The sequence below is a fragment of the Myotis yumanensis genome, unplaced genomic scaffold (genome assembly GCF_028538775.1).
Source record: "Myotis yumanensis isolate MYYU_CA2020_CCGP unplaced genomic scaffold, mMyoYum1.0.hap1 SCAF_4, whole genome shotgun sequence".
Lineage (NCBI taxonomy): Eukaryota > Metazoa > Chordata > Mammalia > Chiroptera > Vespertilionidae > Myotis > Myotis yumanensis.
In genome coordinates, this window is record NW_027223755.1 from 103587042 (window position 1) to 103609672 (window position 22631).

At 61.3% G+C, this 22631-nt stretch overlaps 5 protein-coding genes across 14 annotated transcripts; 2 read left to right on the forward strand and 3 right to left on the reverse strand.

Annotated features, from left to right (window-relative positions):
• The first annotated feature begins 86 nt into the window (after positions 1–86).
• WDR24 (WD repeat domain 24) lies at positions 87–6153 on the forward strand. 2 transcript variants are annotated; one of them, XM_070413364.1, is made up of 9 exons: positions 87–792; positions 1132–1652; positions 3147–3324; positions 3479–4151; positions 4681–4799; positions 4877–4998; positions 5097–5201; positions 5282–5622; positions 5749–6153. In XM_070413364.1, the coding sequence occupies exons 2-9, from the start codon at positions 1172–1174 to the stop codon at positions 6100–6102; spliced, it is 2373 nt and encodes a 790-aa protein (XP_070269465.1). In that variant the 5' UTR covers positions 87–792; positions 1132–1171; the 3' UTR covers positions 6103–6153. The 2 variants fall into 2 exon arrangements, with proteins under 2 accessions (XP_070269465.1, XP_070269464.1); XM_070413363.1 differs by having other exon boundaries at positions 1170–1652.
• A 96-nt stretch (positions 6154–6249) lies between these two features.
• Positions 6250–9132, forward strand: JMJD8 (jumonji domain containing 8). 2 transcript variants are annotated; one of them, XM_070413366.1, is made up of 9 exons: positions 6255–6482; positions 6557–6652; positions 6833–6881; positions 6963–7059; positions 7158–7223; positions 7321–7440; positions 7527–7594; positions 7673–7807; positions 7896–9132. In XM_070413366.1, the coding sequence occupies exons 1-9, from the start codon at positions 6385–6387 to the stop codon at positions 7974–7976; spliced, it is 810 nt and encodes a 269-aa protein (XP_070269467.1). In that variant the 5' UTR covers positions 6255–6384; the 3' UTR covers positions 7977–9132. The 2 variants fall into 2 exon arrangements, with proteins under 2 accessions (XP_070269468.1, XP_070269467.1); XM_070413367.1 differs by lacking the exon at positions 7158–7223 and having other exon boundaries at positions 6250–6482.
• STUB1 (STIP1 homology and U-box containing protein 1) lies at positions 8026–10432 on the reverse strand. Its single transcript, XM_070413365.1, has 7 exons — positions 10143–10432; positions 9446–9644; positions 9191–9356; positions 8898–8985; positions 8701–8757; positions 8501–8617; positions 8026–8429 (listed from the first exon to the last, which is right to left on the reverse strand). The coding sequence occupies exons 1-7, from the start codon at positions 10299–10301 to the stop codon at positions 8304–8306; spliced, it is 912 nt and encodes a 303-aa protein (XP_070269466.1). The 5' UTR covers positions 10302–10432; the 3' UTR covers positions 8026–8303.
• Positions 10433–12004: 1572 nt separating this feature from the next.
• RHBDL1 (rhomboid like 1) lies at positions 12005–14563 on the reverse strand. Of its 5 annotated transcripts, none has more exons than XM_070411618.1 (8): positions 14488–14563; positions 13878–14039; positions 13445–13669; positions 13228–13376; positions 13011–13123; positions 12835–12935; positions 12700–12760; positions 12005–12477 (listed from the first exon to the last, which is right to left on the reverse strand). In XM_070411618.1, exons 1-8 carry the CDS (start codon positions 14524–14526, stop codon positions 12173–12175), a joined length of 1155 nt encoding a protein of 384 aa, XP_070267719.1. In that variant the 5' UTR covers positions 14527–14563; the 3' UTR covers positions 12005–12172. The 5 variants fall into 5 exon arrangements, with proteins under 5 accessions (XP_070267719.1, XP_070267722.1, XP_070267721.1 ...); XM_070411620.1 differs by having other exon boundaries at positions 12247–12613; positions 13878–14036; XM_070411619.1 differs by having other exon boundaries at positions 12247–12613.
• A 1829-nt stretch (positions 14564–16392) lies between these two features.
• Positions 16393–22338, reverse strand: RHOT2 (ras homolog family member T2). 4 transcript variants are annotated; one of them, XM_070413370.1, is made up of 19 exons: positions 22230–22338; positions 22044–22102; positions 21868–21949; positions 21723–21766; positions 20732–20785; positions 20194–20246; positions 20009–20117; positions 19682–19783; positions 19510–19608; positions 19270–19378; positions 19064–19184; positions 18699–18783; positions 18468–18610; positions 18280–18380; positions 18066–18196; positions 17853–17939; positions 17621–17743; positions 17303–17505; positions 16393–16966 (listed from the first exon to the last, which is right to left on the reverse strand). In XM_070413370.1, exons 1-19 carry the CDS (start codon positions 22264–22266, stop codon positions 16840–16842), a joined length of 1869 nt encoding a protein of 622 aa, XP_070269471.1. In that variant the 5' UTR covers positions 22267–22338; the 3' UTR covers positions 16393–16839. The 4 variants fall into 4 exon arrangements, with proteins under 4 accessions (XP_070269471.1, XP_070269470.1, XP_070269474.1 ...); XM_070413369.1 differs by having other exon boundaries at positions 17299–17505; XM_070413373.1 differs by having other exon boundaries at positions 17299–17505; positions 22044–22097; positions 22230–22250.
• Positions 22339–22631: the final 293 nt, after the last annotated feature.

Here is a 22631-nt window from a genome sequence, read left to right on the forward strand (position 1 = left end):
TGGAGGTACGCCGGGAGAGAAAGAGGTCAGGGATTTGGGATTTATTCACCACGTGATGGGGAGCTATGGGGCGCCTTAGTCCGAAGAATGGTAGGTAGCTGCTCTGCGGAGTTCAGATCATAGGGAACAGCGGCCCGGGAAGCCTTTAAGAAAACCTGCTCCTGGGGTTCCGGGGACATGAGGAAGGAGGTGGAGACGACTGGAGGAATTCGAGACTCGTTTAGGGATGATGCATGGACTTGACGGACCATGAGGAAACGATGAGCACTGGTAACAAACATTGAGATAAAAATAAAAAATAAAAAGAAGAAAAGAAAAAGACAACCACTGAGGCGAAACCGGAGGAGCCCCTCTATCTCAGTCCTGGACCAAACCTCCAGCCTCCAGCAGCGCCTATTCCTAACCCGGAACTTTTGTGGTGTGGGAGCTCGTTTCCGGCGAGGAACTGACAAGAAAAGGAGCACTTCCGACAAGGGGCGGGAAAGAGACGGGCTATTTCCTGTGCGTCGCTTCCGGCCCAGCCGGGCAGCTTTACTAAATGGTTCGAGTACTCGCGGAGGAAGAGGCTCCATCAGTTCCTCTGGCTCTGTTCCCGCTGCCTTCGCCCCCCGACGCCACCGCAACCTCCGAGCCGCCGGCGACTCCTGCCCCCCGTCCCGCCAGACCCTCCAGGCTCCTTAAACATCTCGGCTTGAAGTTCCTCTGGGTGCCCAGCGCCTCTGTTCCTCCAAGGCCCCCTCTAGCCCTCTGCTCCGTCCCCCGGAGGCCCGGGAGCCGACTGTGTGGATGGTGGTAACGACCTCACTTTTCTGTTGGGATTGACTAAAGGTCCAGTGACTGCCTAGACCTGACTGTTGAGGGGATGGAAAGGTGGTCTGGGCAGGGACTGACCAGGTAGGGTCTTTCCCACAAGTCAGACGTGGGACTGACTAGCTTCAGGGCAGCTATGGCACCTTCTGACCGCCCCACCAGGGTGATGGAACTTGTCAATCAGACTGACTGACTGATGGTGGACTGCTCTGGACTGGCTCACCAAGACTGAATAGCCCAGGTCTAAGCAGTTTTGGGGGATCCAACTAGGGTGAAGTGTTTGAACTAACAGATCCCCTTCCTTTATGGTGACCCGGCCAGCCAACTTCACTGACCTCCTGTCTCCACTACCTGTACAGCCATGGAGAAGATGTCCCGGGTGACCACAGCCCTGAGTAGCAGTGCACTCACAGGCCATACTATGCATTGCCACCTGGACGCTCCAGCCAATGCCATCAGTGTGTGTCGTGATGCAGCCCAAGTGGTTGTGGCAGGCCGTAGCATCTTCAAGATCTATGCCATTGAGGAGGAGCAGTTTGTGGAGAAGCTGAACCTGCGTGTGGGTCGCAAGCCTTCGCTCAACCTGAGCTGTGCTGACGTTGTCTGGCACCAGATGGATGAGAACCTGCTGGCCACAGCAGCCACCAATGGTGTGGTAGTCACATGGAACCTGGGCCGTCCATCCCGCAACAAGCAGGACCAGCTGTTCACAGAGCATAAGCGCACGGTGAATAAAGTCTGCTTCCACCCCTCTGAGGCCCATGTACTGCTCAGTGGCTCCCAGGACGGCTTCATGAAGTGCTTCGACCTCCGCAGGAAGGACTCTGTTAGCACCTTCTCAGGTGAGGCCCTCGGAGGCGGGTTGGGCAGGTGTGCATCTTTGCAGGTGGCTGGACTATCGAGGCAGGTTAAGACGTGCTGCATGGAGCCCTGGCCTGGTGGCTCAGTTGGTTGGAGCGTCGTCCCGTACACCAAAAAGTTTTGGTTCGATTCCGGTCAGGGCACAGACCTAGGTTGTGGGTTTGATTCCCCCATAGGGGCACATACAGGAGACAACTGATTGTGTATGTCTCTCTTTCTATAGTCAATAAAAATATCCTCAGGTGAGGATTAAAAAAAAAAAAAGGGCCTTCCTGGGGGAGGGAACAGCTTAGCTGGGACTGAAAGAGTAGGTGGGGTCAGCAGGGGAGGGACAAGGCAGGCCTAGTTGAAGTGTGAGGAGTAGCTGGAGCGTGGCTGCAGCTCTGATGCATCTGAAAGGACAGCTGGGTATTGGATGGAAGGGCAGAACCTGAGCAGACCTACAGCCAACCTCAGTGGTTGAGCAGATGGTTGTTTCACTGCTTCCTCTTCCCTTGCCTCAGAGCCCCAGGCTGCCTCATTGCAGGAAATCCAATGGGACTTTCAGGGTCCTCAGCCCAGGGATGCAGAGGTGGGGTGCACTGCCTGGTCCCACTATGGCTCTTTTCCTAGCAGGCCCAGCTCCCTGACAGTGGTCTTAAGACAGTTCTCCCTTGTCCATCTCAATGAAACCAAGTGAAGCACAGGGCAGAGTCCTTGGAGAATTGAGGGTGGGGTTCCCTTAAGACAGACCCTGAGCTACCTGTGCTGGGGTAAAGCTGCACACTGCGCTCAAAGGCTCTTGGTGTGGCAGTTTATGGTGGTGGACACGGACCCTCAAAGCCTCCAGTCCTCTGGATTTGACCCAGAACTTCAGCTCAAGGTGGAGGGACTGGGCAGAGGCGGAGGCACCCTCATCCATGCCTCCTTGGGCTTCCTTCTGGGGCCTCAGAACTCATTGGGGGGCATGGACATGTGGTCCAATGAGACTTCTGTTCACCCAATGTTCTGCCACCCAGTCCTGAAGCTAGGCCACAGCTTTGTACAAGGACTGACATCAGAGAAGAGAATCCAGGGAAAAGCAAGGCCCAGGAGTTTATATCAGAAACCACCTGGTGCCACCCTGGCCGATGTGGATCAGTGGTTAAAGCATCGGCCTGTGCACTGAAGGGTCTTGGGTTCGATTCCTGGTCAAGGGCACACACCTGCGTTGCAGGTTCCATCCCCAGCCCCAGTTGGGATATGTTCTGAAATCAATGGAGAAATGTCCTCTGGTGAGGATCAACAAAACAAAAGAAACCACCTGATGCCTGGTGTCCTGCTCTCCAGCCCAGGCTGTTGTGTCTGTGCAGCCTCTCCTCTTCTTGTCTATTCTAGGCAGGACTTGAAGGGTCCACAGCCACTCCCAGGACTCCCCTCTTGGCCACTCTCTCTTCTGGAACCCCCTGTGGGCTTCACCCCCTCACCTTCTCCCTCTATTGACATCCTACCCATAGGCCAGTCTGAGAGTGTGCGGGACGTCCAGTTCAGCATCCGGGACTACTTCACTTTCGCCTCCACCTTTGAGAATGGCAATGTGCAGCTCTGGGACATTCGGCGGCCTGACCGTTGTGAGAGGATGTTCACAGCCCACAATGGGCCTGTCTTCTGCTGTGACTGGCACCCTGAGGACAGGTATAGGGCGGGCTGGGGCAAGGGCATGGGTAGGACAGGATGGGTGGCACTCATGGAAGGACTCTCTCTCACTGCCTCGAGTCCTGTGAGTCAGAGAGTGGGAAACCCTCCCACCCCAAGAGAAGAAACTGAGGGCTTCATGCGCCTTCCATAGGGGCTGGCTGGCCACAGGTGGACGTGACAAGATGGTGAAGGTCTGGGACATGACCACCCAACGCGCCAAGGAGGTGCACTGCGTGCAAACCATTGCCTCGGTGGCCAGAGTTAAGTGGCGACCCGAGTGCCGCCACCACCTGGCTACATGCTCCATGATGGTGGACCACAACATCTACGTGTGGGATGTGCGCAGGCCCTTTGTACCAGCAGCCATGTTTGAGGAGCACCGCGATGTCACAACAGGCATCGCCTGGCGCCATCCGCATGACCCCTCCTTCCTGCTCTCTGGCTCCAAGGACAGCACACTGTGCCAGCACCTGTTCCGTGATGCTAGCCAACCTGTAGAGCGTGCCAATCCTGAGGGCCTCTGCTATGGTCTCTTTGGGGACCTGGCCTTTGCCGCTAAGGAGAGCCTAGTGGCCGCTGAGTCAGGGCGCAAGCCCTATGCTGGTGATCGGCGCCAGCCCATTTTCTTCAAACGCAAGCTGGACCCTGCTGAGCCCTTTGCAGGTCTCGCCTCCAGTGCCCTCAGCGTCTTTGAGATGGAACCTGGCAGTGGCAGCATGAGCTGGTTTGTGGACACTGCTGAGCGTTATGCCCTAGCTGGCCGGCCACTGGCTGAGCTCTGTGACCACAATTCAAAAGTGGCTCGGGAGCTTGGCCGAAACCAGGTAGGTGGGGCTGAGGGGGACTGAGGGACCATGACCTTGGGGCAAGGTCAGGGGACTCCTTTAACTGCTGCACCCAGCCCCTGCCCTGAGTTCAGTTCACCAACCCTTACCTGCCCCAGTAACTGAGGGTGCTCAGGGCCCCAGAGCAGAGCAAATACTAGTGCCATCCTGGGGGTATAATTTGGGGGCATCATGGGGCTTAAACCCCCAGTCTGGCTCATTCTTGCTTCAGACTTCCTAAGGTGCCTGGCCTTGTAGAAGTCCACACTGCCTCTCTCATCATCTCCCTGGGGGATGAGGCTTATTTCCTCATCAGCCACCTCCCCCATCTGCTTCTGTGCCCTGCAGGATGGGGGCTGGGATTTTTGTCTTTCCCATGGGCCTCAGTGTCCCTACCTGAGGTGGGCCAGGACACTGGGTCCCTGGGCAGCTGAACACAGAGAGTTTATAGTTCCATCCAGGCAAAGGGAGGGCCTGCATGGGGCACCAGGGACCCAGGACCCCATGAGTGACCAGTGCCCACTCCTAGGTGGCACAGACATGGACCATGCTACGGATCATCTACTGTAGCCCTGGCCTGGTGCCCACTACCAATCTCAATCACAGTGTGGGCAAGGGCAGTTCCTGTGGCCTGCCACTCATGAACAGGTAGATCCCTGGCGGCGGCTCTCTCAGAGGGTGGGACTGCTGGAGCCTACCCACCTATCAGCCCTCCCTGCCCCCAGTTTCAACCTGAAGGATATGGCCCAAGGACTGGGCAGTGAGACCCGGCTGGACCGCAGCAAAGGTGACACACGGAGCGACACGGTGCTGCTTGACTCCTCAGCTACACTCATCACCAACGAGGGTAGGCTAGAGGGCGACACAGGGTATTGATGGGAGTGGGGCTGGGCATCCCAAAGCAAGCCAGCTGTGTAAATCCCTCCCTCCCTCCCTCATGAGCAGATAACGAGGAGACCGAGGGTAGTGATGTGCCTGCTGACTACTTGCTGGGCGATGCAGAGGGCGAGGACGATGAGTTATACCTGCTGGATCCAGATCACACCCACAGTGAGTGGGGGCTGGGAGGGGCACAGCTGGGAGTCAGGGCCAGAGGCTCAGACCTTGCCTTCCTGGCCCCTGCCCCACAGCTGAGGAGCCTGAGTATGTGCTGCCCCAGGAGGCCTTCCCACTGCGCCATGAGATTGTGGACACGCCACCGGGGCCTGAGAATCTACAGGACAAGGCAGACTCACCCCACGTGAGCGGCAGCGAGGCAGATGTGGCCTCCCTGGCGCCCATGGACTCCTCCTTCTCGCTGGTCTCTGTTTCACACGCACTCTACGACAGCCGCCTGCCACCCGACTTCTTCAGCGCCCTGGTGTGCGACATGCTACGCTTCTATGCTGAGCAGGGCGATGTGCAGATGGCTGTATCCGTACTCATCGTGCTGGGTGAACGTGTGCGGAAGGACATAGATGAACAGACGCAGGTTGGTGAGCGGGCCGGAAGGAGGGCCTCCCTGCACACCTTCTGGGCTTGTACCCAGCATGCTGGGGTGAAACCCGTGCCCACGACCCTGGTCTCTTGCTTCCCTCTGCCCTCCCCGCACCACCAGGAGCACTGGTACGCATCCTACATCGACCTGCTGCAGCGTTTCTGCCTCTGGAACGTGTCCAACCAGGTGGTCAAGCTCAGCACCAGCCGTGCTATCAGCTGCCTCAACCAGGCCTCCACCACTCTGCACGTCAACTGCAGCCACTGCAAGCGGCCCATGAGCAGCCGTGGCTGGGTCTGCGACCGGTGCCACCGCTGTGCCAGCATGTGTGCCGTCTGCCACCACGTGGTCAAGGGCTTGTTCGTGTGGTGCCAGGGCTGCAGTCACGGGGGCCACCTGCAGCACATCATGAAGTGGCTGGAGGGCAGCTCCCACTGTCCTGCTGGCTGCGGCCACCTGTGCGAGTACTCCTGAACTGGTCCGGGGAGGGAGGAGCCTGGAGCTTGTGAACCAAATAAAGGAAACGGAACCACAGTCTGAGGCTGCCCTGTCCTCTCGTTGAGCAACTCTGTGGGGCGGGAGAGCAGTGCCCCCTGGGAACTGGTAGAAGTCACTAGTAGTTCTGTCTTCCCTCTGCTTTCCGGAGATAACGCCCCTTCTGGGGCGGGCCAAAGGAGGCCGCTTCCGGGAGCCCTCCCAACGCCAGGCTGTTGCCACAACGACGGAGTTCCCAGCGTGCCTCGCGGCGGCGGGCTCATGGCGCGGTGGCGGGGTCACAGTCTCTTGCTGCTAGTGCTCTGGACGCTGACGGCTCCCGCCCAGCCCGGCCCCGGAGAAGAGGGCGATGGAGGGTGGTGAGCGGCGCTGGCCGGTTGGGGAGGGGGCGCACAGCGGGGCGGCCTGGGTCGCTGACGGGCTGTGCCCACAGGCAGCGGCGCGGAGCCGCCCCGGCAGCGGTGGCGGAAGAGGAGCGCTGCACCGTGGAGCGCAGGGCCGACCTCAGCTACGCGGAGTTCGTTCAGCAGTACGTGCGCCTCCCATGCTGCCCCACCTCCCAGGCCCCAAAACCCGCCCAGGAGCGCTGTCACGCCCTTAATTGCCTGCGCGCACCGGGACCCCCCAGGACTGCCTCTCCTTGAGCGAATGTGTGGGGATGGGAACAGAGACGGGTCGGGCCAGACTTTAACTCTGCTGTTCCTTCTAGCTACGCCTTCTCCAGACCTGTCATTCTGCAGGGACTCACAGACAACTCAGTGAGTACTGGTTCCTCTCCTGGCCACCTCTCCCCCGTGTGGGGCGGGCCCTTAAATACTCTCTCCACCCCCAACCCCCAGAGGTTCCGGGCTCTGTGCTCCCGCAAAAGGCTGCTGGCATCATTTGGGGACAACGTGATTCGGCTAAGCACTGCCAACACCTACTCCTACCAGAAAGGTGAGCTGCCCCACCTCGCAGCCCAGCCTGCTTGATGGCATCCTGGAGGCACCAACCAGTTCTGACCGGCCTCCCCCCACCCCCCGCCCCTCCCGCAGTGGACCTGCTCTTCCAGGAGTATGTGGAGCAGCTGCACCCCCAGGACCCCACCTCCCTAGGCAATAGTGAGCACTTGGGCTGGAGGCAGTGGGTTGGGGAGGTGGCACTTGGAAGTGCCCAGGTGCCAGGATCCCTGCTTCCTCCTGTGTTCTTTGCTGACAGACACTCTATACTTCTTTGGGGATAACAACTTCACTGAATGGGCATCACTTTTTCGGCATTACATCCCACCCCCATTTGGTCTGCTGGGTACCACTCCTGCTTACAGCTTTGGGATCGCAGGTGGGTGCCTTACAAGACCAGGGGATTTGGGGGATGGGGAGTGCAAATTGGGTTTGGTCACTAGCTGCTCATAACTAACCCCACAGGAACTGGCTCTGGGGTGCCCTTCCACTGGCACGGGCCTGGGTTCTCAGAAGTGATCTACGGACGAAAGGTCAGCATAGGGTTATGACTGAGACTTCTGGCTCACTGACCACAATACAAAGAGTGACCTTGCTGCTCCCACCTCCAGCGCTGGTTCCTATATCCTCCTGAGAAGACACCGGAGTTCCACCCCAATAAGACCACTCTGGCCTGGCTCCAGGACACCTACCCAGCCCTGGCACCATCTGCACGGCCCTTGGAATGTACCATCCAGGCTGGTGAGGTCAGTGGCTGGTAGGAGAGGGTCAGGCTGGGCTGGACTGAGGCCCCCAGACCCCCATCCCCGCTAATTTGTGCCCTACCCAATCCAGGTTCTGTATTTCCCTGACCGATGGTGGCATGCCACACTCAACCTTGACACCAGTGTTTTCATCTCTACCTTCCTCAGCTAGCCAGAGCGGGCAGCTGACGAGCCCAGTCTCACACCAGCACACATCCCTATACTGCTCACAGGTTTTATTACAAGGATAGTAGTGGCAGCAGCCTCAGCCAAAACCACCATAGCCTGCTGTTTCAGGCTAAGAAGGGAAATGGGGGAGAGGGAGTGGGAGGGCTCATGGCCTACCAGCAGAACTGATAGAAGATGGGATGGGGACACCAGAGTAGGGGTCCAGGGACACAAACTATATACAGGAGCGGAGGGGGGGTACTGCCCCAAGGCCCTCCGGGGCCAGGGTGCCAGGCGAGGTGGGAGGAGTTGCCCTCCCACTTGCTGTGCCTCAGTAGTCCTCCACCCAGCCATTCTCAGAGATGAATGCATCGATGACCTCTTTCATGGCCAGGTTGGGGATGAGCTGTTCCTGGGTCAGAGGGCTCCGGGTCACAGGGTCAAAGTGGCCCACACGCTGCAGTGACAACAGAGTCAGAAAGTGTTTGGTGGGCTGGGGCCCTGCCCCCAGCACCCATAGGCCCTCACCTGCAGGTGCTCCTCAATGTCCTTACGGTCATAGGTGATGCCACTGGGTGTGATGCACGGCTCCCGCATCAGCTCAAAGCTGATTTTGCCACACAGATAGTCAGGGATGTCTCGCTTCTGCATCACAAGGATCAGGGATCAGGAAGGGGACGCTACTACAGATCCTGCTACCTACAGGCCCTAGAGAACAGCCAACTCACCTTTCTCTTCTCATCCACCTGGGAAAAGAGGTCATCCATGTCTGCTAAGTACTTGTCCTGCAAATAACCAAGCAGCCATGCATGGGCCAGACTTCCCGTCTCCCTTCCCCAGACACAGACACACACAGGAGCCAGGGGCACCCTCACAGAATGTGCACACAAACACAAGACCCACACGTGGGCCGGGGCACCCTCACGTGCTTGGCCTCGATGCAGGCCTGCTGGGCCCGGACGTGGCCATCATCCTCATCACCCTCATGGTTCCGCTGACACTCTTCCAGCTCCCTGGGGGTTGACCAGGAGCTGGTCAGAGACAGATCTGGCCAGGAAAGGTCAGACTCCACCCCAACCTCAGGCTTGTTCAGGCCTGCTCCCCCTGTCTTCTGTTCACCAGGGTTAGCCTTCAATAAACACTTGTGTTCATGACTTAAAGTGGTGACTTGTTGGGGGCAGGGGAGGGGGGTTCCCAGAGTCTGTCATCACAGCCCACCTCTCACGCTCGGCCACAATGAGTCTTGTGAGGTAGGAGTGCAGCTCATTCTCCTGGTGGATGCGCCGCTCCTCAATGCTATTCCAGCGCTTCTTCTTGGCGATGCGCAGAGCACTGGGGATGTCGTCCCCAAAGTTGAGTCGCTGCTCCTTAGCCAGGTTGTAGGCTGGGGGGACAGAGGCTTCAGGTCACCCTTTGGCCAGTCCACCCACCTGGTCCCAAGTACCCCCATAACCAGCCAGCCTGCAGACCCACCTCGCTGCAAGTTGGCAATCGCCTCATCATAGCTCTCCATCTCCAACTGGCATTGCCCCAGGAAAAAGTGTGCTTTCACGGACTGCCCATCCAGCTCCAAGGCGCGCCGGCAGTCAGCCAGGGCCTGCTCGTGCTGCTGCATCTTCAGGTAGCACAGTGCCCGGTTGGTGTAATACACTGCCACCAGGGGATTCCGGGTCTGGGGGACCAAGGCAGGCCAGTCAGCGTGAGGGAGTGAACTCAGCCTGCCCCCTCTGTCCCAGGCCTTGTCCTGCCTTGGGGTCCATGGTTGAAATCAAGACACTAGAGGTTTTACAGCTTCAAAGCCTTTGAGGCCTGAGGACGGGTGGAGGGTGGTGTCCTGGCCCTGAGGCCTGCGGGAGCCCTCTCAACTCCAGTAGGTTTTGTAAAGGTAAGAGTACCGGAACTGTGGAGGTCCCCAGCTTTGGGCGGGGTCCCTGGCCCTGCCGGCCTCAAGCGCCCTGAAGCTCCCACCCGACATAGGTCTCCAGCAGCCAGCACTGGGTTCAGCCTTGGCACCTTTGCAACGAGATCATCGAGTCCTCAGAGCCTACGTGCTCCTTCCCCGTCAGAACCACGGCCCTCTTAAGGTCCGAAAAGGGCGGCCGGGCAGCCCGGCCCCACCCCCTCCTCTGGCCCGGACGCCGGTCCCCTCCCCCGGCGCCGGTGCACTCACGATGGCGCGGCCGTAGCAGGCCGCCGCCTCCGGGTACTTGCGGCCCACGAAGAGCCGGTTGCCCTGCTCCTTGAGCTCCTGCGCGCTCGGGCTCTTCTCCGGGCTTCCGCCAGCTGCGCCCAGCCGCGCGCCGCCCTCCTTCTCCTCCTTGCCCTTCATGGCGCCGCGCGGCACGGCCTGGGATCCGCTCCCAGACTCGGCGCCCGGGTCGCCCAAGCCCGCAGCCCGAGCCCGCGATCCGCTCGGGCCCGGTCCAGCGATTCGCCACCGGAACTTCCGGCCGCGTGGGGCGGAGTGAACGGGACGGATCCGTGCCAGCGGGGTGGGCGGGGCCGCGCGTGCGCACGTCGCTCTGTGGGGGCGGGGCTGATGGGCTCGAGGGTGGGGGCAACGTGAGCCGCGACGTCGGAAGTCTGGAGGAGGGCCTCGGTTTGCACCAGGCAGCTCCGCCCCTCGCGTTCGGGGTGGTCCTTCCAGAAGTCGGTCCCGCCCACGCCCCACGGCCGCCCACGCCCATCGAGGCCCAGCCTGGCGCGTGGACTTGGCGGCCGCCCGCGGGCTGTGGGACGGAGAGGACCCGGGCTGCTGAGCAGCCATCCGGGCGCACCACGGAGAGGTGCCGCGGCCTCGCGCGGGGGACTGGAAGTCCTGGACAGTGGGGCCTCGATGCCCAGACGCCCGTCACCGCCCTTCCCCAGGTATCCAGAGGATTTGCCCGCGGCCATCGAGGGCGGAGCGGAGCACGGGACGAGCTGGCGCTGCTGCTAGCGTGGAAGCTGGCGGTGAGGGGCTTCCACGTGGGTGGCGGAACCTCGGCGGGCGGCCCGCCTCCTGGTGTGGGGGCTTCCTTTTGGCGGCTGCCCCTGCGCCGTGGGGCGGGGCTTCCTCCTGGGAGTGAGTCTTCTCGTGGTGGGGCAGGCCCCCCTGTCGAGATCCACCACCAGTGACCATTGCACCTACCCCAACTCTGCTGCACAGGGCCGCTGCCACCCGCACCTGCAGCAGCCGGTGACCCCCAGAGCTGGTAGCAAAGCGCTGGGCCGCTGCCTCCCTCCACGGCCTCAAGGTTAGTGGGGAGAGCTGGTTATATGGGCGGGTCACAGGAGGGACCAGTTAGTGACTTTGTGAGATGAACCGATGGTCACATCCATGACATGGAGGGTCATTGATAATGGCCGCCCCCACTGAGGTTGTTCTGACACTGGCGGGTCTGAATGCTGGCCTTTCACTCCCCCTGGCAGTCTTAGCTATTGCAGCTCCTGAGGGGGCAGCCTTCATGTCCAATGAGGCAGTGGACCCCGTACCTGGCCTGCCAGCCCTGCAGTATACTCAAGATACTACCAGCTGCACCTGGGCCAGGTGTGGAAGCATGCCACAGCCCTGAGCCCAGGTGAGGGGACTGTTGGTAGGTAGGTGAACATTCAGGACTCTGGTCAGGATGCAGTGTACAGAGCTGTTTCGCAGGACAGGGTGCCCTGGGCCCCAGACTCCCTGTGCACCTCCCAGCTAGTGCCTTAGGGTTGTGGAACTAGCGCTATGGACCTGGGCTGTGGGGTAGAAGCTGCTCCCAACCTGCCCCCTGACCTCAGCCCTAGCCTAGCCACCCCTGAGGATACGAGGCCAGCCAGGAAGTATAGGACCCAGTCCAACTGAACTTGACTATGGCCTGCTCACCTGCCAGGTGACTGTAGGCGCTCAGTAAATGCTTGCTGAACTCACTGCAGACCATGAGGTCCACAGCCCCGCTCCAGGGGCTCCCACTTCCCACATAGACATACCTCATACACCTGCAGAGGAGCAAGGGAGAATCCAGGCTGCCCACATGGAGGGAAGAGCCCTCATAGTCGGCTCAGTGAGTGGGGAGGAGGCCAGACCAGCCCCCAGAGCCCCATTACAGCTACCTGGTGTTGTGTAAAATATTTATTTATTCTCCAAAAAGGCTCAGACTGCAAGTCATGGAGGGAGACCAGGACAGGGTCTCCTCTGGGACCACCCTTGGGACCTCCACCACCCAGCCTGGCCCAGCAGTCCTAACACCCCCAGGCCTCGGAGTGGGGCCAGGGCTGGTGTAAGGCTTGGCTTGGACTCCGTAGGCCACAGGGGCCACCTGCCCTCATGGGAGAAGCAGTCTTAAGACATACTTTCACAGAAGGTGGACATGCAGGCCACGCCCTGGCCCATGTGGCCCCCAGGAGCCCCTCAGGGTGGTGGAGGAATATGGGCACCCAGCAGGTCATAGGCGAAGATGTTCCAGAAGATGGCGAAGAGCAAGAAGGTGCCGTAGGCAAGCAGCACCACCCACCAGCCGCACTGGTCCCGAAGGCGTTCCTCATAACTGCGCAGGATGGTCAGGCCCATGCTGACCCCCACCACCGCACCAGCCAAGTGCGCCATGAAGCTGGGCTGTGGGCCCGAGGCGGGCAGTGGCGGGGAGAAGCGCAACCACACAGCCCGGCCCACCTCGGAGCTCACTGCAGAGGGAGTTGACACATGGGAGGCACCCCTGGCCCTGGGCTCAGTTCCCCGCCCACCTCTGGCACCTTTCATCCCTACTTACTGCACACCAGGGCCAGCACCATTCTCAGCAGCTTGTAGGGACACCTCATCCCAGCCCAGTTCTGATGGGACATGAGACAGGCAGTGAGGCAAGCCTTGTGGGCCCCCCCCAAGCCCACCCAGGTTGTTTGATTACCATGACGACATTGGCCAGGTGTGCAGAGCACAGGGCGTAGACTCCGCCAGAGCCCCCCACCACAGGGGCCCGCATGTCAGTGATGGAGACAGTCAGGGAGCCTGTGTGAAGCAAGGGGAGGGCTGTGAGGATGAGGCGTTTCAGTGAGGTGGCCAGGGGCTACGAGCCTGCCTCACCTGCCAGCACGCCAGCCAGGTAGAGCAGGCTGATGCGGAGCAGGCCGTGCACCATTTCCAGGGGCACCCCAATCATCAGCTGTAGGAGTGCGTTGAACCCCAGCTGCTCCAGCCTGGTCACATAGAGGCAGATGGGTATGAGGGGTGTGATCGGTCATCAGGCTCCCAGCCCCAGCCACTCTGAACTCAGGGGTGCCAGAAGCGGGCCGGCACTCACCCAACGTGCATGAACATGTAGGTGAGGAAGCGCCAGGCCCGCGCCCGGTGCCCCGGGTGGTATACAAGAGGGCTCTTCATGTACTCAGGGTGGTAGGTCTGCAGCACCCACTTGTTGAGGCGGGCCCCGTAGCACAGGAACACGATGATCTAGGAGAGAAGGGCATTAGGACTGGGCCGGGCCAGGGATGTGGGTGGCAGACGGGGGGTAGGCTCACCTGGGCCAGAGTGACCGAGGCCATAAACACAGGGGGTGGGCAGCTTCGGTGCCGGTAGAAGTACCAGTGGCGGTCCACCTCTCGGGGCAAGATCTCGTAGGCCACGTAGCGCACAAACCGCTTATAGACACCCAGGCCCGGCTCGTCTAGCAGCCCCTCCCGGGGCAGTGCCCGCTGTCCATTGGCGATGGCCCGCTTAAAGCTGCTTGAGCGCTTGCTGCTGATCTGGGGGAGGGGGCCTAAGCATGGGACATCACACTACCCCCACGACCTCCGTGCCCACCTGGCCTGCCCAGCTCCTCACAGGGTTTGCAGCCCTGCTCCAGTGGGGAGGTAAGGAAAGAGGGGCTACCTGCCCACCCAACTCCAGCAGGCACTCTGCGGGCCACGGCCTGGGCTCCCACCCCTGCTGCCCACCCACTTGAGCACTGACCAGGTCCACCAGCTCCTGGTAGCAGACCTGGCCCCGCTCATTGCTCTGGGCCAGGGCCACCAGCATGTCCAGCTTGGCTGGATCCAGGGGTAGCTCATGGCTGTGCACCAAGCCAGTGAAGGTGTCTGCACCGATGAAGCCCGTGTTCTCAGGGTCCAGCTGCTGGGGTGGGGGGTGGAGGAGGTGATGCTGGCCAAGGCCTCAGGGTGGACCAGACCCACAGACCCAAGGGCTGCCCCAAGCCAGCTGGGAAAGGCAGTCTCCCAACACCCTTGGGCTAGATCCCTGTGCCCACGTGGTCTCAGGAGCTGCCAGGGAACCGGTTCCTGAGTCCCAAGCCTCTAGGGGTCTCCTCACCTCATTTTGGCTCTGTCCATCCTGGAAGGGTAGGGCTAAAGTCTGAGGACAGTCGCCCCTCCCCCTTGCCCCTCCTCAGGCGCCCTGGTCTGGCTCACCCTTTCCTGGGGTCTCAGGCAGTGGGCCAAGGTCGTGCATGAGAGGGTGTGGGGAATGGGCATGAGCGGGGGCTGGGCTGAGGCTCTGCGAGTTCCATTTCCCCAGCCCACCCCAACAGCAGGGGCGGTGCCGGCACCCCTCTACCCCAACGCACCTGCTCCTGGATAAGCTGCAGCAGCGAGCTCCTGTCCATAGAGCCGGGCCGGGTCCGGGGTCGACGGCCGCGGCCGGGAGGGGCTGCTCTGCGGATGACTCCGCTCCGCCCCGGCCCGTGCGCTCCGCCCGCTCTGCCTGGCGCCGCGTCACCGAGCCGCCCGCCCCCGCCGCACGCGTGGCCGGAACACGCGCGTGCCCTGCACGCGGACGCGCTCCAGGATGGTGATGGCCCGACCGGCGCCCCAGCCTCCTCACCCGCTCACCACATGCAGGCTTCCCCAGCCTCGCCCCCGCACCCTGGCAGAGCTCTCTACTACGAAGAGGGGACAGCAGTGCGAAACAGCCGCAGGCGGCAGCCAAGCCCCTGGCACATCCCTTCTCCCGAGACGGAGCCTCAGCGCCCACACCACCTCCTTGGGGAAGCCTCCCCGGACCACCCCGCTACCTGTGACTCCCCAGGCCGGGGCTCCCTGATAGCGGCTGCCTGCCAGAGTGCTGGTCCATCTGCAGTCGGGCAGCAAAAGGCCCCACAGATGGGTGCCAAGGCTGACGGGGCTATTAGTGACGGGGAGAGAGGCGCCTGCATGCTCTTTGCAGACCAGCCCCAGCACACGTCTTCCACTGGAGCCCCTGCAGCCACATGCTGGATGGTGACAGTGGAGACTACAGCCCCAGGAGGGCACTGGGGAGCCCAGGCAGAGCCGGCGAGGGACAAGGCTGCAGCTGAGACAGGAAGGGCCCTATTTCCTGGGTAGACGGGCAGACCCCTCCAACAAGGGGTTACAGACTAGGAATGTGTCACCACAGCAGCCCCTCACCCCTACAACAAGGGGTTACAGACTAGGAATGTGTCACCACAGCAGCCCCTCACCCCTACAACAAGGGGTTACAGACTAGGAATGTGTCACCACAGCAGCCCCTCAGAACCCCCACGCCATGGAGCCATCAGTCCTAGCAGCTGGGCCTCAGGATAGAGCTCAAGTGAGCACCACCCCTCAGCAGCTGGGAGAATAGCAGGACGGTGGTGGTTCGACTTCAAGAGTCTCACCCTCTCCCCTGGCTGGTGTGGCTCAGTGGTTGAGTGTTGCCCTATGAACCAGGAGGTTCCAGTTTGATTCCCGGTCAGGGCACATGCCCAGGGTTGGGGGCGATCCCCAATGTGGGGAGTGCAGGAGGTAGCCAATCAATGATTCTCTCATCAATCATTAATGTTTCTATCTCACTCACCCTGCTTTCTTTCTGAAATCAATAAAAAAAATATTTTTCTTAGTCTGATCCCAGACCCTTCTGGGTCGGGCCTGAGCAGGGTAGGTAACTCCCCACGCCTCCTAGGAACAGCACTTGGATGCTCTGGGAGAAACCTTGGTGTGGAAGCTGTCTTGCATGGAATGACTGATGGCAGGAGGGGCATCTCCCTGGGTAACCAGGGTCTTCCAGTCCCACCATGGGCTGCCTCTGCTCCACGTCCCAGAACACTGGCCAAGTAAGCACCTGGGACAGGTGTTGAAACATAATCCCAAGTAGAGCCTCCACTTAGCCTGGGGTCTTTTGCCATCCCCCAGCCAGTGAGTGACAGGTCTCTGGTCAGGGTGTGAGAACAGGCAGCTCCCCCACACCAGCAGCCACCGTGCGCCCCGGTTCCACCTCAGAATCCCAGGTCCTCCCCACAGCTCAGGCAGGCTGCCGGATGGATGCTGAGGTTGGGGAGGAGGCAGGCCACCTCAGGAAAGCATAGACCTCAATGTGGAGGCTCCCAGGCTGCAGCTGAACCCCAAATGGACCTCATGTGGGCCTGTTTGCAGCCTCAGGCCTGGAGGGCAGGTGTGGGGGGTCAGGATTGAAGTTTCCAGTCCATAGAGACAGAGGACATGATTAAGAAAAGCCACCGTCAGAAAGTAGGGTCTAAGATGGAAAAGACACTGAAGTTTAATCAGCAAACCCAACCTCACATCTTCCATGAGTGCAGCCCTGGACCAGTCTCCCACTGAAGGAGTGGGGAGCAGCACAATGACCCAGTCACTTCCTGTCCCCACCCCCTGCCTGTGGCCCAAAGCTCTGCCCTCTGACTCCCCTCAGACCCACTGGATGCCTGGGACCAGGAATGGGTGGAACCCTGAGAATTCAGATCTAGGATCACTGGCTTCCTCACCTATACCCCACAGTCTCTCCAACGTGATGCCCACACAGGTGGGCAGGACACAGGCTGGCAGGACCTCGGGGCCCACCATTGGGGTTGGGCAGTGAGTAGGCTATCCTCAGAAGCCAAGTTTAGATAGAGGGCAGCTCCACCAAGTGGGTAGCCCAACACCAGCACCCTGGGGCCGAGATCAGACTGCAGGGCACCAGGGCCTCATCGGCTCTTCACCAGGACCCTGTAGAGTGAGAAGCTGAGGATGGCAGCAACAGCAGCCCCAAAAGCCCCCAGTGTCACCCGGAGCCAGAAGGAGGTGGTGTGCAGCTCCCCATGGACCAGGTACCTGCAAGAGAGAGGCTGGTTGGAGACACCCTCGGTGCTGTCCAGATGCTTGCTGCTGTGCCCCCCTCACCACCACCACCCCAATCTCCTGGAAAGTCAGAGCTGCTACCTGTCAGTGTCTAGCACAGCAGAACTCCCAGACCACAGGGCAGCTGGTGAGACAGGGCCCAGAGGCCCTCTCAGGACATCGGCACCTGACTAAGGCCCTCCCTGAAGTCCTGACTGACTCCAGCTGACACCACAGCTGTGCCACTCTCCTGGTGACAGGGACCATCAGCACCCTGGGACAGGGACAGGGCAGGCCTCCCACCACTGGGGCTGTGGTGCTGGTACCCACGGGAAGGTGGCCATGGTGGCAAGCCGGGTGAAGACAGCTGTGCCTGGCTCTCCTGGGCCAGCACAGGAGAACGGGACAGGGGCAGGCAGCCGGTGCCTGCGGCAGAACTCAGCTGGAGACAGCCCAGGCAGTGGAACACCTTCAGGCAGGTCAGCCTTGGAGGAGACGAAGAGGCAGGGGGTCTGCCCATCCATGTAATGGCGCTGCGGGGAAAGGGCCACGTGATGCACAGCCCCGGAGCAGGCCGGGTGAGGGTGCTGGGGGACTACCACTCACAGCCGTGCTGCCCACAGGAGTTGGGGGTAGGTGGAGGCTTGCCTTGTAGATGCTGGTGCAGAGTCCAAAGGACTGGGGGTCACTGCCATCAAACATCAAGCAGGCGACATCACAGGCAGCATCAGACGCAGTGGACAGCAGGCTGTCTGCATCCACCTCGCAGAGCTGGACAGAGGGTGGCCTCAGGGAGCTCAATTTCCCAGGCCACATTGGGACAGCACCACCCAGCATGCACCTGGGATCTATTGCAGGGATCCCCCTCCCCAACACTCACTATGAGGTACTTCTCCTGCCCGTTGACCTGCACCGTGTTGATGGCATAGATGGCAGGTGTCTTGTGGAGCTCCCTGGTGTCCGGATGCTGAGGAGGGAGGTACCTGAAGTTTGCTGGCCCTGATGCTGCCCACAGCCCCTCCCCCCTCCCCACCCCTCTGCAAGGCCCTAGATGGGAGCAGGGTCCCCTCACCCAGCACACAGTGATACTCACCCCTAGGCCACGGCCAAGGAAAGCCTGCAGGAAGGCAGACTTGCCCACGCCACGCGCTCCCACCACCTTGCACAGAAGAACATTCCTGTGCGTTTGTCCCTTCTCCTGGTCCAGCCTCTTCTCACGAGTGACTGTGAGAGGATGGAAAGGACAAACAAGAGTAAGTGGCTGCCAGGGAGGAGCTGGCCAGACCCCTGTGAGGGTGGGCGCCCACCTGTGATGGCATGCGTCTGGGAGTCCTGCTTGCAGAGGGTGGGGTAGCCCAGGTATCCAAGGTGCTCCAGACAGCGCCGGACATCCAGGTAAGTCACCAGACTGGGGCATAAGGGAGCAGGGGGAGCGGTCAGCATCATGACGAGGCAGCACTGTTTGCTAAGTGGGGCAGGTGGGGGCTGCACTTACGTCCACTGGCAGAGGTACCCGTGCAGGGGCAGCCGACCTGCTTCAGTTCGGACTTCTTGCAGGAACTGAGGGCCCCAAGGGGGTGCTGGGGACACACTGAATAGGTCCTGCAGCTCTGCCAGCGAGAGGGCTCCATCATGGTCCTGCAGGCAGAGGGGCTGTGGTGACACTGGCTGGGGGCCAGGACAGGAAACCAAGACAGGCAGCACAGCAGGGTGACAGCGCCCTCACCTGGTCATGCTTCTCAAACACCCGCTGCACAAACTGGTAGCCAAAGTGGTTGAGCTCTGTGCTGCAGCCAGGGGGCACATGAAGCCTGTGGGGTTGCCATCCGTTTCCACCACGCTCAGAGGGTGCAGTCCGACCCTCCCTGCGAGTCTGACTGAACCCCAGAGTTCCTCCAACTCTCTCCCTTGACTGAGCACAGCAGAGAAGCAGGCAGAGATGTGGCTGGGGCCAGGGGCCACCCGCTCGGCATTAAGTCCCAATCTGCCTGCCCACAGCAAGGTGCCTCCTACACAGGCCATCCTCTGCCCGAGCAAGGGCTCCAACCCCACCCTGGCACCATCTAACACTGAGAGCCATCCACCACTCACAGAGGGAAGAGGTAGTCGGTGGACAGCTCGAGTGTGTCGCCATAGCCGAAGCGCCGCAGGATGGTCCACGTGGTCTCATGGCGGCCACGCTGGATGAAGAGTGTGTTCAGGAAGAGGAAGCCTGTTCAGGAAGCAGAGAAGGTGACACTGGGTATTACCTGAGCCTCTCCCCACACCAGGAGGACAGGCAGGGCGCCAGGGCTCACCGTCCAGGGTCAGCCGGTCATCCCGCACCCCGCCTGCCACGTTCTTGCGCACCACCATCTTGACATCCTCCAGGGCTTGTGGGGCCAGGGGATGCCCAAAACAGGATTTCTGCCTCCAAGAGAAAGTTGCTGTTAGTAAGCCAGCTGTCCCACTGACAGCTGGGCCTGGTCATTAATGGCATGGAGCCCGGCTGTGGCCAAAAAAGGGTGGGCACTACCAGGAGGTGGATGGGGCCCCACCTGGAAAGCGTTGAGCTCCTCATCACTGAGCGCCTGGTCCAGATCGTGGTCTGAGAGCCTGAAGATGCGTGTGAGGGCCTGGGTGCACGCGGGCTTCAGCTGTGGGGACAGCCAGCTCAGCATGTTCCCCCAATCCCACCTGCTGGCCACCCCACCCACGCCAGCTGCTCACCTGCTTGGTCTCAGGGTCATAGAGAGGAGCTGTGGGGTGCAGCACGGCCTTCTGTGCATAGTAGAACAGCTCTGAGATGTTCCTCAGGTTCCTGGCCGAGCACTGGGAACCACGGGGACAGACTCAGAGCGGTGCCCGATGCTGGGAGGCTCGAAGATGCAGGCACAGGTGGTCAGCAGCCCCCGTCCCAAGGAAGTCCTCAATAAGAAAGCTTGCCTGTCCTAAGGTCCCAGGCCACCAGCACATGAGTGCTTGCTGCAGGGCCCTGGCCCTTCTCTTCTCCACCCCAGTGCCCCCTGCCTGGCCCTACTGTGCGTGCCTGCTTACCTCCACACAGGTCTCAATCTCAGGGAACTGACTCATGATGGGCAGCACGGCCTCCATGGAGCTCCCTGGCCGCAAGTCCGACTTGTTGCCCACCAGGATGATGGGGACCCTGGAGAGAGGCCCACGGTCATCAGGGATGAGGGAGCTGGAGGAGACCGACCAGCTCCTTGGGCACTGCCCATTACCTGGGCCCCTTCTCTGTCCCTCCATTCACCAGTGGGATCCATTTGGTTCGGATCTGAAAGGCAAGGGCTGGCATGAGGTGAGGGAGCCGCCCAGCCCACACCTCTCAGATGGAACTTAAACCTAACCCGAGAGAGATGGGGGGAAGTTGAGGGCCAAAGTCTCCACTGGGAACAAGTGGAGAATGCACCTTACAAGTGTGACCTTATCTGATCCTAGCAGTTTCCCAACACCCCCAAGGGACCTGGGGTCAGCAGCTAGGGATAGCCCCTCTGCAAGCCTAAGTGCTTTAGACTCATGGCTGTTCATGCTTTCTGCAGGGAGACGGGGTCACAGGGAGCTCCCTGGGGAAGTTGTGGGGGCTTGTGGCCAAGAAGCTCCCTGAAGCACCCATTAGAGATGGGGTTGGCCACGGGTGAGAGTCACCCCAGCGCCTGCATCAGCTGGGCATCCCCCTGGGGTCCGAGCGGAGAACAGAAGGATGACCAAGCTGGGTGCCAGCAGCAGGGACGCAGGACGAACATTCGCTCCCTTGCTCACCTTCTCAATGGTGGCCTCCTCGGACACGTCGTACACCACACACACCACATTGGCCTGCGGGGGAGGGCACGTGGCACAGCATTACCAGAGGCTTCCTGTCCACGCCACCCCAGCACTCAGGCAGGACACGGCGTGGCTCAGAGACCCAGGAAGCCACCCTTCACTGGCGCTCCTAAGCCAGTGCCCCTTGGTGGTGTCACTGGGGTGGTCGTCTGCTGTGCAAATCGCACAGCCCTTCCCTGCGCACTTCCAGGTCCCAGCACTGCAACTCTGGTCAGTGAGGCCCCCGAAGGGCTCAGGGCAGACACAGCCACCCCAGAAACTTGGTACCCAGATCTGGCCTCGGTCCATCACTCCGTGTCACTTTGGGCAGAAAAGATGCTGAGAACAGCACCCCTAGGACACAGTAGCAGCTGCAGAGGGACAGGGCAAGGCTGCAGCGGGTGGCTTCCTCCCGGGAGCTTGGCCTAGACACATGTCCTCCTGATAACGGGTGAACAGAGGGCTGTGCAGCCCGTGGCCCTGGTCACAGCGCCACGGCTCAAAGGCCCAGAGTAGTGGGTTGCGCTACAGGGTGGGGGGCGGGTGGCCGGGGCACAGAGCTGTTGAAGGGGTCATTTTGAAAGATAATGAGATCTGTCCCCCAGTGTCCACTGGAAGAGTGCATGCTGGGTGGAGAGAGCCATGGGGCTGGCCAGCCATGTGGGTAGGAGGAGGAAGGGATGGTCCCTTTTCTCCCCAACTCCCAGCAGGGTGCATCACAGTAACCCCAACAACTTAGTACTGGACTGAGAGGTCATGGAAGAATTAGCGAGGCGGAAGCAGCGCTGAGCACCTTAATCCAATCCCTCAGAGAGAGAAGCCGATCAGAACTAGGTAGCAGCCCACACCCCCCGCCACCCCCCGAGCCTGAGCACTGAACCCATCCTCTCCCCGCGTCCCCGGCCCCCAGGAGTGGGCGGCCCTCCCTGAGCCTCAGAACACACTGCACCTTGTTAATCTCGTCCTGCAGCTCCTCCACCGTCTGCTCAGCTTCTGGAGGGAAGAAGAGACGGCACTGCACACCTCCTGCCCGGAATGCGGCTCCTGGGCAGGACGTGGAGGAGGGGGGGGGGGGGGGGGGGGTGCGGCTCTACCTGAGGAATCCACGATGTGCGTGGGCACCTTCTCGGGGGTGACGTCCGCGGGGATGGTGATCTCTTCCGCCCGGGGAGGCACCTGAAGCAAACGGCCCGTGAGGGTGGCCCGGGGCGGAGGGAGGGCCGCCCTGGGGCCTCAGTCCCTTCCTCTGCGCGACCGCCACCGTCCTCACCTCTTCAGGGAACTCCTCGCCCACCAGCGACAAGATCAGAGACGTCTTCCCCACCTGGGCTGTGCGGGACGGCGCGGTCAGCGCGGCGGCCAAGGTCGCGGCGCCCCCCCACCCAAAGGACAGGCCCGGCCCCGCCCGCCCCCGGCGCCCGCCCTCGCCCAGCCCGCCCCCCGCCCCGGCGCCTACCCTCGCCCAGCAGCAGGATGCGGACGTCCCGCTTCATGGCAGCCGACCCAAGCCCCAGCCCCAACTCCAGCCGGAGCACTTTCCGAGTCCTCTGCCCACGCTGCCCGCCCCCAGCCCTCACTTCCGGCCCCGCCCGCACGGCCGCACTAGAGAGCCTGGCGGGCCAGAGAGGCCGGGTGCGCGGCAGTGCCACCGCGTGGGCGCCTCCGGCATTGCTGACGCTGCGCCGGCCAGGGGGCGGGGCCGCGGCTTCGGGTGCCACTCAGCCCCAGCAGTTTCCCGCTGGGCCAGGACCAGCCCGCTCTGGGCAGGATCGCCCTTGCAGGTGGACTGGCCAGGGCCTCAGTTCTGGACAGGGAACAGGAGGCCTGGGATTTGGGCAGAGGCTCATCTCAGGCCAGG